The sequence below is a fragment of the Stegodyphus dumicola genome, chromosome 6, assembly GCF_044657685.1.
Source record: "Stegodyphus dumicola isolate Sdum_Otavi_A_Nest chromosome 6, ASM4465768v1".
In the NCBI taxonomy this organism is placed as follows: Eukaryota; Metazoa; Arthropoda; class Arachnida; order Araneae; family Eresidae; genus Stegodyphus; species Stegodyphus dumicola.
Genome location: NC_140773.1, coordinates 82,579,506 through 82,593,086, shown reverse-complemented (window position 1 = coordinate 82,593,086; position 13,581 = coordinate 82,579,506). Strand labels below are relative to the sequence as shown.

Here is a 13,581-nt window from a genome sequence, read left to right as displayed (position 1 = left end):
CGAAATTTTCATTTCTGAATTTGAAAAACCAATTTCTTGCAGTTCGTTCAGGCACTGCACCTTCTCCATGCACTTCACAAATCTCTCGGGCAGCATTAGCGCCTCGATTAAAAGCAAAAGAGAAGAAAGTGTCGAAAATTCTTATTTTTGTCGAAAATGCTTATTTTGACACTCCATTTTAATTATCTGAAAAATAACGGTACTATTCTGTTTTGAGGACCTTAAAAAAAGTGCAGCGAAAATGTATGCGCAAAAGCGCCCAATCTAACAAAGCGCCCATTTAACAGAGCGCCAAATCTAGCGTACGCGCTGATTTCAGATTGCGTAAGTTTATATAATTCTATATTTCTTAGGACGCCATTGAAATATACTAGTTTAATTTTTAAATTCTTTTTTTCATTTTAAATTCTTTTTTTCATTTTAAATTCTTTTTTTGATATCTTATGGATTTAACAATTTGGGAATTGCCCATGACGGAAAGTCGGCAGTAGAATTTTTCGTCAAGTGCAGAATCACCCATTGCTTGAAGTGTTTTTAAGAATTGCACATACTCGGTATCCATGTGCACATGACCTATTTTCACTTAAAAAAAAATCCCAGAATTGCACAAAATTGGCACTGCTCCCAGAATTGCACAAAAATGGCATTTACTTAAACAGCTATTCCCTTGACTTTATGTATGTACACATCGACCTATTTTCACTTAAAAAGTAAAAGAAAATTGACAAAAATCCAATTGTTTTTACCCTTGTAAAAAGCGGCAAACAAATAAGTCGGCGATTCTGCACTTTACCGAGAATTTTTTCAAAGAAAAAGCCTCATTCGTTATAGAAAATTACGTTTGAACAACCAACGAGATTAAATTATGCTTTAGCGATAAGTCGGTAGCGAAATAGCGATGCAGGCATCCATTCAGTTACATTTAGTAATTTTTACATACATTTTACATTTACATTTTTCTGAAAAAATTGTCATTCATTTTTTTTCCTTACACAGTTGGTATAAAAAATTACGTTTCTTGTATTTTTGGAATATGAAGGCCTATTTTATTTTATTATTTCTTAAACTGGAGCTTTGGAACTATAATCAGTTACTAAGATTTAATCATCATGATTAATAATGATGACATTTAATCAGATTTAATCATGAAATCTTCTTGAGAAACACTATATATGCATAACGCTTACCCTTGTATGAGCTTTTACAACCATCATCATAGTTTCCAATCTTATTCCAAATTTCTGTTCTTCATAATAACCTGGTTCTAGAAATGAATAGAAGATATTAACATAGAATTATAATCAAGTAACTCAAAACAGATGGTAATTTTCTCCAAGATTTAATACTAAAAAAAATAAAGGATTTAATCTCATTGTACAATTTTCGCCATAATATTTCTGAAAGGAACATAGCAGATACAAGCATGCCATTTCTTTTTTGCTTTCAGTTAATTAATTATTCACAATTAATTCACTGTGTTAAAAAATGAAACTGAGATGCAATACATCTAGTTTCTTTTAAGGAAAATATGCACGCCATTAGAAGAATTCATAAGCTAAATTAATTTCTTTCAGTACAAAATTTACTTAAACAGCTACTCCCTCATTGAAGTGTCCAGTGTGTTTAGAGTACACAACTGTTAAACTTAACTACCAAATTTGTAAAAGGCATCTTATACGTTTCTGGATCTGCTAATTGTTATAATAAGGAAACCTCATTAAACGTTTATAGTGTTTCTGAGTTTTTTAGTAAATATAAAATATTTTTATAATAAATTTTTGCAATTATTTGAATCCATTTGATTATGTTTTTTTCTGTGTATTGAAGTTTTATATTGTTTTTACTTATATATTGATTTATTTTTTGTATTTTAGGCAAGAATTTTAGGATATTTTTTTTAGTGTAACTGAATTTATAGCTTTGTACATAGGAGCTAATTTCTCGTATAAAACTGTAGATTTAGTGATTCTGAATCTAACAACATTTAAACTGTGAAAATAGTTCAAGTGGAACCCACTTCCCTAACTGGATACAGCAGAAACTCCTCTGATGATAATTTTTGATGTCAACTTCGTAACTTTAAAGAAAACATTTCTGAAGGTCTAGAAGTGATTTTTTACCAAAACTTTTAGTCCAAGCAAAATGACATAAACATTCGTGTTTGAGCGGCATGTTCTCGCCCCCTCCCGAATTGCTCAAAAGTGCAATTCAAAGTGTTTGCTGAGTTAGTCTGCAAGTGATATTAGTAAACCGCAGTATTTTTTGTATATTAAGGAATTTATCTCTGCATTCTTCTTGAATTATTTTAGAGCTGTTATTTTTGTTGCGCATTGTTTTAATTGAAACAAACTGTCAAGTTTTTTTTCCTGTTCATCTGGAGTAACTATCTGGACCGAGTTTCACATATTTGTAGCTTGCAATAGTATATTACTCCAATGTACACTGTTTCCACAGAAGTCTATATGTGACTCTTACTTTCAAAATTGCTGGTAATTACAAAAATTGATTTAGATATTAAATTTCAAAATTTGGGATTTCTAACTACATTTTCAGCTTGCCTAGAGAGGTCAGCTGAAAAATAAATTAGAATAACTGAATTTTATCAACCCCCCTTTAAATATCATCTAATGATATTCTTCTGTTATTTACTGGTATGTAACATATTTTAACTTATATATATATTTTAATATTTGGTATGAATTAATTTTATATATTTATTTTTAAATATTTATTTAATAACTTAAAATTTAATGTTTGGTAAGAAATTTCACACAAATAATTTTTAACTTTTCAAATACTAAAGCTATACTATTAATATGATCGTCTAATTTTATTACTTTAAAAAATTCATTAAACTATGACAAATATCTTTAACTTTTAAGTTATGCAAATAATGTTAGAGTTAACTATGCGCCAATACTGAAATCCGCCATTGTTTTCTAGAACATAAATGCTATAATATTCTGTGTCTAAGACCTTACTTTTAAAATATATTATTTTGTCAATACGCCTAATGACAATCTGCATAGCAACCCACACAATTTAATCTGTTAACATCACAAACATTTCCAAAACTGAAATTTCATTTGCGTAAATGCAAGCATTTCTCTTCTCAATTATTTTATGACAAATGAAAATGATCTCAAAATTTTGAGTTAAATAACTTAGTCAATTTTTATCATATGGGACTCAAACTTTTTGTACTTTATTTTTTATAATGAGTAAAAATTTTTCCTAAATGTAACTATACAGTCCCTAGGTGTCACACAGATAGTTAAGACTTCATAATTTAAAAAAAAAATGCCAAAATATGAATATTTGCATCATTCAATATATTTTTATAACTAGAAGTGTATCTTTGATCAATGGCTGAATAAATAAAAGCTTCATATAGACACATTGTATATGAAATATCCATAAAACTATAAATGTAACAGCCTTTGAGATTTTAAGGCTTTCTGCCTTTAGGATTTTATTACAGATGCAATGTATAGAAGCCTTTATTTTATTTTATTCAAGAAGTATAGGCTGTCCTATAAATTCAGATACATTTTAAAAATGCAAAATCAGCAAAATTACGACTTAACACACAAAGGCATTCCTTTTGGGGGGTGGCGATATAATTAATTTTAGCTCAAATTTCATTGAAATATGCCATTAACAATGCAAAAATATTCTAAAAACTCCTTTAAAAGAAAATTTACAATGCATAGCTTATGAAGGAAATCCTACATAATACGTAAGTTAGGTTATTTGAATATGAGAAAGCACATGAAGATTATCAGCTTAAGAGAAGGGATGCCTTTGTGCAGAACTTTCTAAGAGAACTGGCTCATGCTCATATTTTATGCATAACGAAAGCTACAAAAACCATTCCTGTAAGCAGCCTGGGCCTGAACTTGAGTCAAACTCCCAGTATTGAGCAGTTTTAAAATTTTGACTACTGATGAGGCTATCGATATCTCATATGCTTGCAAGTGCAAATGAGTAAATACAATATACAGTAGACGCTCGTTTTTACGAACTCGTAGGGACTACGAAAACAGTTCGTTAAATCGAGAGTTCGTAATTTAGAAAGGCATCGGAAATTGTTAGTATTTCACATTTTAATGTTTTCGCGACAGGTTAGTGATACTTACTATTCCATGCTTTTATTTATGTATTAGGAATTATTTTTAATAGTATTACTACTTAATAAATGATATCCATTCTATTAAACAAACAAGAAATATAAAATATTTGTAAAACGTACCTTTATTAAGTCATTGAGCAACAAAATAATCACTTATCTTTGTCTGTTTTAAAACAACAGATTGTACAATGCAAGACTCCATCTTCTCTATATTTGTTAGCATTTCACAATTATCACTGGCCGCAAAAAATCGTCTAAGTTCTGACAAGTATGCAGCAGCTTGTTTTAAAGTCGGTCTTGGTGTTACTTCATTTTCTTCTTCTTCTTCTTCTTCTGGATCTGAAAGTCTCTCATTCTCGTTGATTATGCTGCTAATAATATCGTGATCCGATATTTCCTCCGTGCAGATGACATTAGAATCCACATTTAAAAAATCCTCGAATGAAAGTTCTGGCAACTGTGGATTTCTACGGCGAAGTTCATGCATGAGAACCTCATCTTCGTCATGAGATCTATTGTCATGGATTTCTTCAGTTACGTCTGTTTCTTTAATAAAACCTGCATGTCGAAAGGCTTTATAAATTGTTTCATCTAAAACATCATTCCATGCACTGATTGATAAATGTATTGCACCAAGAAGCAGCTTCATTACTGGCCCTTGTGTCTTCCCGAACCATCGCAAGGAGCTTTGTTGAAGGACATCTGGTATCGCGGCGTCCATTACGTGTGCTGCCAATGACACCCACCCACCGACGCCTCCGTTTGGAGTGGTGTCGAGCACGACAGGATTGGACTTTAACGGAATGGAATCAGGTCGTCTTCAGCGACGAATCTAGATTCAATTTGACCAGTGATGACAATCGTGTTCGTGTGGGGAGGCCTCGTGGTGAACGCCTCAATCCGGCCTTCGCTTTACAGCGACACACCGTTCCTAAGTTGGTGTGATAGTATGGGGTGCCATTGCTTACGATACACGGTCACCCCTAATATTGATCTATGGCACAATGACAGGCCAGTGGTACGTCCATGACATCCTTCAGCCACATGTGTTGCCTCTCATGGTAGGGCTCCCAAGAGCCTGCTTTCAACAAGACAGTGATCGGCCACACACAGAAAGGATCACACAAGACTGCCTCCACCACATTAACACTTTTACCTGGCCTGCTCGATTCCCAGATTTGTGACCAATCCAGCATATCTCGGATCATTTGGGACGGCAAGTTAGACAGCCTACGAGACTGGCCGAACTAGAAACGCGTTTACAGCAACTGTGGAAGGAGATGTCTCAGGACACCATACGGAACTTGTATGCCTCAATGCCCGCTCGTATCGCATCGTGCATTCGCGCTACAGGTGGTCCAACAGAATACTAAAACTTCCGTTCATGTGTATTTTTTTCAGCAATAAATGATCCTTTTTCTTTGATTTTGTAATCACTTACTATATCAAAGTAGTACTTACATATGTCGAATTTTGTTTCATTCTGACAACTCTTTATTGGTGCGCAAATTTTTATGGCAATGAGTGTATATGGCACATTATTTTAGGTGCGCCATTTTAACTTTTTAATAAATAAAAACATTTTAAGCTCTAATGATTAATTACAGAAACTTAAGTATTAACAGCTGTCTTTTCTTTATTCATATTATTTCATTTTCAGTGTATACTGGCAGGATTGATCTTAAATCAAATACCAGTACCTTCACTTTTTTGTTTTTTATGAAAAATTCAATGATATGGGACACAATCAATTGGAAACAAATACATTATTTATGTGATAAAACCTTTATTTTCTTTTTACAGATAGGCAATCAAAACTAGCAAAATTTTCCTAGAGAATATTTTAGGAGAAAGGATCTTAAAGATAATACTGTAATGAAATGAGAGATTACTTCTAAAGGGAAATGAAGAATTTTTGCATGAATAACTCACATAGATCTAATTAGACATATAAAATAGACATTATATGTGCTGCCAGTCAGATACTTTGGTAACGATTCTTGTATAACAAATGCAGTGAAGTAGCTAAAGGGAAGGCGGAGAGGGAAGTCTCCCTCCCAGCAGCACATTTTTAGGCGCCTCATATTTTGCATAAAACATTATTTCATAGGGATTAGTCAGGTGGATCGCCGAGGCGGGTGAAGATTAATTAGATTCTAAGTTGCCATATGGAACTCAATAAAGAAGAAGAACAGTTTTTAATTTTAATAAAGTATTACAAAAACCACCACGTGATTTCCACAGCTGCATACATTTGTTATAACTTTCTTATTCTGTCGAAACGTTTGAATGCAAATTGAGAATGTTAACTAATTTATGATCACAGTGATATTCACGAGGAAGAATTTCTCATTAAAAGAGAGGTATTTCAGAGTTTTATTTCCATTATTGCTAGGAACTTTTGAAACAGGAATGTGGAAGAGTAGTCCTTTTGAATATCTGCAGTTTATTCTAAAATACGATCTCAAGAACAAAGTTCCAAATATCATATTATTAGAGCAAACTTTCCTATCAATTACTGCAAATGTTACTAGCTGTGAGAAGTGTTTACTGCATAATCATATATGAACTAGTTTAGGGCTAGAAATGTATGCTTTGCATTTAAGAAATTTTACTGTTTACGTAATGGCAAGAGGAATCAAATATCCTCTACAATGAATGCTCTTGATGGTTTTAATAATATAATTTTAAAATGTTGCAATTAAAATTTTTCTTCAAAAATAAATAGAGTTTAAACTTGTTTCCCCATATGTTATTTTGACATTTTGTGTAATTATTTTTTGTATATCAACAGAATTCAGAGACTGCCTTGGGCAGCAAAAGTTCTGGTTAAGCCAGAGAACAAATGAAAATGTAGTCTGCGCTCAAGCTTTTACAAATCAAGAGAAAGAGAACTATTGTTGCTTCTGGGAGGTTTGCAGGATAAAAGTTATCATTCAGATTTATTCTATATATTCTGAATTGACTTAAGAACATATAACTGCAAGTATTATTCAGAACTGTAAATTCATATGAACGCTCTTTTAATTAATTAACCGCTCCCTGAAAATAATCTGGTGCAACATCATCTTGAAAGATGGCATGATAAGGAAGAAAGAAAATGAAAGTAATAAAAGAGTTTCAGTTATCAGCAATGATGTTAGCATAACTTAAAACAGAGCTATATATTTTGATAAAATGATTTCCTTGGATTTAAAAAGAAACTCCCTTTGGGATAAAAATCGTACTTTTAGAAAAATAATACGAAATTAAAATAATAATTTAGTATGCTTTAAAAATAATAAAGATTTAACAGTTTTATAATAAGGTAATATGCATGTAAAATTCAAGTTTATAAGCATTAATAATTCTTTATTTCATCTTGATTGTTCTAAGTTTCAGAATTATTTAATGAAAAATTACTTATATTAAGGTAATATGCATGTAAAATTCAAGTTTATAAGCATTAATAATTCTTTATTTCATCTTGATTGTTCCAAGTTTCAGAATTATTTAATGAAAAATTACTTATATTAAATATTATTTTTCCTTTAACACTTAATTAACTCATTCAAATAATACTGGTTTACTTATTTTATGTGTTTCTAAAATAAAGAACTCTCATTTTAATATTTTACAAGATAAATTCACACATAAACACAATCACTGTAAGCAAATTTCTAAACACAAATTAAATTTATACAAACCATTTGACATGAACATGCCAGGTTTCAGAGGAAAACCTGGCCTATCTCTAGCAGCAGTATTCCCAATTATAATAGGCCCTATTAAAAGAGAACAAATTTAATAATGAAAGAAATGAAACTCTAGATGTGCCAACCTACAAACTTAAAAATCAAAATTTTTTTAAAGAAACCAGGGGAAACAAAGCAGTTAAAAAATACATATGCAGAACAAAATATTTTTTATTTAAAATTGTGAGCATATATTAATCGTGTCTAATTGCTATCTGAAGATGCAGTCACTAATTTCTAAATGCTAGGAAACAAAACTTCTATTAATTGCATCTTTTAATTGAAAATAATACTTAAATACTTTTTGTACAATTGCCAAAAGTAGTAAGAGATTTTTCTAAGCAAAAATATCATAATTTTATACATACACTACAATTTTCATGCACACTTATTTTTCACAATAAAAGTTGCCTATAAGATTTTTTTAAATGCATATGTTTGCTGAAAAATATTAGTTTTTCCACTATGTCAAGGTGAAAACTGCAGTGACGAATGGCATGCATCAGAAAGAGTAGGAGTACTATATTTCCATGACAATATAATGTATCTAAGGTGTAACTTTGAAAAATATATCAATATTTTACATTTATTGCAAACACAACTAAAATGACCACAGATTGTTAAACTTTTCCTTAAAGCATATGAAATACAAACTGTTTAGTGATGGGAAAATGCAAACGGTAGGCTCGATTTTATTTTGTGCTAATTGGCTAACATATGCTAAACCTGGAATTCTTAAACCGTAGTCACTAAATTTGGGAATCACAGAAATTTTAGTAAAACTAAAGCATTTCTGGATGCACAATGACAGAAAATATATCCGAAACCAGATTGGCAACAACTTTACACAGATATCTCAAACGTTTATGACAATGAAAGAGCACTAGCACCAATTCACCAGTTATGATTAGTCACTGTCTCTCACTGACTACCATCGCAAAATAGAGATGGATGATCCAAAAAATTCTACTTATAATGCTGTATAACTATAGTAAACAAATTTTTAAAGTTAAATGTCATTGCATAATTCCATAGCTAGTTCTTTAAAAAATTTCATACATCCCCAAGTTCTTTCGATTAAATTTTTCAACTTATGCATTCTTAATTTGAGAACAACAGTTACTAGATAATTTCACAACTATCATTCAATATCCATTTAAATTTAATTTTAATAGTTTATAATAGTAATAAAAGAATAATGCTAGATTTAGAAGTCAAAAGAATAATGTTAGCTTTTACAGTTAAAGTGAAAAAAATAATGTTAGTTTTACAGTTAAAGTGAAAAGAATAATATTAGCTTGTATAGTTAATATGAATTTACTGTTCATCGTAAACATTGATTTCTATGATGAGTTTATTAAACTTTCAATTTAAAGTTTTATACAAAGTAAATTACTGCAATAAATTTATTCTACTAGTCATAAGGATATTGGATTATTATATTTGATTTTTAGAGCTAGATCTGATACGGTTGCAACACCAGTAAAAAATGATATTTCGACTGAGTTCAGGAAAACTGGAATATTTATTAAGAGATGATCATTTTTACAGTGATATGGTTACTACTCAGGTATTTTTAACGATTTTTTATGGTTACATTAATTGTAATTAATATAACCAATTAATTTTTATATAAAGAAATTATTACAATTTGAGCTGGTTACCTATGAGTAAAATTTTTCAAGAAACATTTTAGTCTCTTTACTGTCATCAAGTGGTGATGGCAAAACTGCTATACTTCCCAGTCAGTACTATTTTGAATCAGCATTCTTTACTCTTTGCCTGATTTACAGAAGAAAGATCTTTTCCGAGCTCTTTTCGCTGTACTACCTGTTTTTTTCACATAAATAGTTATTTTCTGCCTATGTACTTTTCTTTAAGGTAATTTTTGTTTTCCCTTTGTTTTACTTATGTCATTTGCTGCATTGTCTGAAATTCTTACTAGCATTCTTATTCAAGGAAATATTATAACTTACCAGCTTATAATTTTATAAATTTTTGTATTGTACACTTAGCGTGTTTACCCCTTTTTGTAATGTCGCTGAAAAATAAATAATGGATTGAAGGCTACATTTTTGCGCTGTCTGAAGAGAAATACTCTTATTCGATTATTAAAAAAATATGTGAAAAGCATAGTTTTAATATTTCTAAGTGACGTAATTGACACGAAAGGAAAGAAACGTCAAAATTTACATCTAACTGAGAAAAAAGCAAAAAATGCATAACGGACAAAGGTACGTACAAGGTAAATCTCATATTTTAAAATCTCTATTGCAAAATCTTTTAATATCTTTGCAGGAACTGTAAACAAAGTTATAAAATCTGATTTAAAGCTAATAAAAAATAAAAAAATAAAAATAATAAATAAAAAAAACATGATGTTTATGAACCTGACGCCGAAACATGTTTCTCAGCGTAAGACTATTTGCAGATTGCTGTATGAGAATTATTTGGCAAGTGAAAAATGGAAATATATAGTTAGAATTGATGAGGCTTGGATATACTTATCTGATTGCAATAGAAAAAGATCGATTTTCTACCGAAAAAGAGGAGAAAAAGACTTCATATGTTAGTTCAGAGAAAACAAGGAACGTTTTTCCAAAGGTTTTACGGTTATTACTGGATTCTCTTATAACGGAAAAATTTAAATAAGGAAAGTAGAAAAAAATGTCGAAGTTAATTCAGATTACTATCAGAAACATGTTTTAACACCTAGTTTTAAAGAAGAAATTCCATCTCTTTTCCCAAACAATCTTCACTGTGTCAAGTTCCCCAGGATAAGGCTCCAAGCTATACCTTTATATCTACTGTTAACCAGAGAACAGGGGCTCCATTACCTAGCTGACATGATGTCTGCCTTACACGGATTAAAGCCCCTGCCTCCAGAAGCTATTTATTATAACTAAGCAAAATAAGTTTACAGTGGCATACAAGGCCTTCAAGAACACAAGGACATAAGTAACATAGTCATTAATAGACCCTAAAGAAAGCATGTTACAAGTAGTACCTATAGCATTCAAACAATAAACTGAGTATACTTTCATAATTTGTATTGAAAATACGAAATAATTTCAAAACTGAGTCCAACTAATTTAAATAAAAGCTATGGTACAAACAAAATATAATACATCCATTACTGTATTATACACAATTAATTTCAGTTAGATTCACAATATCAAGAAGAACCATTCAATTTAGAAAAAAATGCATAAAGATAAACTAAGACAATAATAAACTGCCAAATAAAATTTCTTCATATGAATTCAGAATTAAGAACCAATAACTTTGATAACTGAACAATAGTATCATAAAATACACTGAACCTGAGATATTATTACAATACAAAACATAAACTTGGTTTAAAAACAAAACCACTCCAAGTAATATAAAAACTCTACATCAGGTTTGCTGGCAACGCAATAGAAATACAGTACAAGAATAAAGCCAACATAAAGATATGAAAAATTTCCAATTCAAAAACCACATTCATTCAAAAATAAATCAAACATTCAAAAATAAGTCAAAGAAAATTATTATAAAATACTGCCTTAAATGCACATTTTACAATATAGAATTCAAGTAAAACCAATAAAATTCACAAAAACAGGTCAACTATTCAATTCAGAAAAGTGCAAAAAGGTATACAAAATAATTATTCTAGATTAGATTTGCTGGCATCGCTAAGACAAATGCAATACTAGAAAAATGCCGACATAAAATTTTACAGAATTTCAAAATCAAATACAAAATGCATTCAAGATTAAAGTAAAGAAAATTAATATAAAATAACTATCATGAATGAAAATTTTTATAATAGAATGCACAATTAATGCCTATCAAATTCACCAAAGCGAATCAATTCAACTACAAAAGAATGCATTAAAAATGCAAAATAATTAAAATTGTCACAAAAATTTTCTGTTAAATTTAATTAACAATTGCAAAACTGAACAAAATAATCATGATATATATATGATTAAGAACGATTTCATACAACAAATACTATGTGCGTCACAAATAAAACCGACTATTTGTACAATATAAGAAAGTAATAGGCTACAAGTAACCGTTACAATTTATAAGAGCATAGATACATTCAATGTCAGATACGTCTATTCTACGTAAAACCATTTCTAATTTTAAATCAGTAACATAAGTAGTGGAAACAACAAAACTGAACAATAATAAGCATCAAACACAAAAAGTTAAACAATTACCAATATGCAGTAAAAATTTAACAATCGCTGAAAGTCAATTACTCACTCCCAATAGAGATGATCTGAGAGAATTATTTACAGAAAAATTTAATTCCTGACAGAAAAGCATAATTTCTTACTCTCACTAGAGTTTTTTAATATCAATTCAGCCCATTTTGGCCTGTGTTTTTTAGTAAATGGACAGTGAAAGATAAAGTGTTCAGGGTCTCCCAACTCCCCGCAAGAACAAAGCTCAGTCGTACGTAGTCCAAATCGAAAGAGATATGTATTAAAAGGTCCATGACCAGTGAAAAATTGAGTATAAAAATTCGATGTGCTTCTTTGACTGAGTGAAACTTTTGGAAAGAAAGAGAAGACTCGTCTTCCTGTGGAGTCATTAGTCCATCTTTCCTGCCATTTCACAAGCAGTGCATTTAAAGTTTTGCTCTTCAAGTGTGAAAAAGGCAATTTCATTGGATTTTCAATTTCGTTGATATCATTAGCAGCCCTTTTAGCTAAAGTATCTGCTTCTTCGTTACCCAGTATGCCAACATGAGCTGGCACCCAGGTAAGAAGTGGTCTTTCAGATGAATTAAATCTTAGCAATTTCTCTTGAATAACTTGTACAATCGGATTTCTATTCGTAATGTCTAAGATAGCCTGCAGACTAGATAATGAATCACTGAAAATCTTAGTCTTGCCCGATAGATTTCTTTTAACATAAGTGAGAGCAGCGTTTATCGCTAAAAGTTCTGCCTGAAAAACAGTATTTCTGACATCAAGCCTTCGAGTCCATGTATATACCTTTTGAGTATTGTTAAATACACAAAATGCGCAACTTGTTCCACGTTCAGTTTTAGAACCATCTGTAAATAGAGCAATGTCATTGGCTACTGGAGCCGTATAGTATAAATTGACTGCAGATTTGAGTTTTAAAGAGGCAGGATGGCCAAGATTAGATGGAACCCGTAGTTCATAATCATTTACTAAGTGATGTTGATTCCATAAATCTCCATTCAATCGTAATCGTAGGATCCGTCCTAAGAAAGAGTCTCTTTGAGCCTGCAGATCTAATGGAGGTATACCCGCCAAAATCTGCAGTGAGGCTGTCAAGGTTGTTCTATAACCTTTGGAAATAAGTAATAGCTGATTCCTCTGTATTGAATTCAGTAAGCCACTCATAGTTTTGTTCATATCAGAACCCCAAATGGAGACTCCGTACAAAAGAACTCTTTCAGTGATTGTTTTATACCACAGCCGCAAGATTTTTGGGGAAGTACCAAAATTAAGGCCCATAGTCTTTGTCATGCCATTCGTAAGAACGGCACATATCTGTTTAAGATGTTTCACATGTGGAAACCAAGACAGCGTATTGCTGATAACAAAGCCTAAATATTTCAAGGTGTTTGCACATTTTATGGGCTTTCCATGGATTTTTATAGACGGATTTCGACGCATTTTTCTTTTCCTACCGATAAACAACATAGTAGTTTTTTCTTCGGAAATTCTTAATTTATGC

The 13,581-nt window shown here is 31.0% G+C and overlaps 1 protein-coding gene across 1 annotated transcript in view; it reads right to left on the bottom strand.

The window, feature by feature from the left end:
* Positions 1 to 13,581, bottom strand: part of LOC118202239 (xaa-Pro aminopeptidase ApepP-like) — a 268,101-nt gene that overhangs the window by 23,131 nt on the left and 231,389 nt on the right. The window contains exons 17-18 of the mRNA XM_085818600.1: positions 7,819 to 7,896; positions 1,188 to 1,264 (exon numbers count right to left, since the gene is read on the bottom strand). Coding sequence (XP_085674726.1) covers positions 1,188 to 1,264; positions 7,819 to 7,896 — 155 coding nt within the window. The remainder of the gene's footprint in view (positions 1 to 1,187; positions 1,265 to 7,818; positions 7,897 to 13,581) is intronic.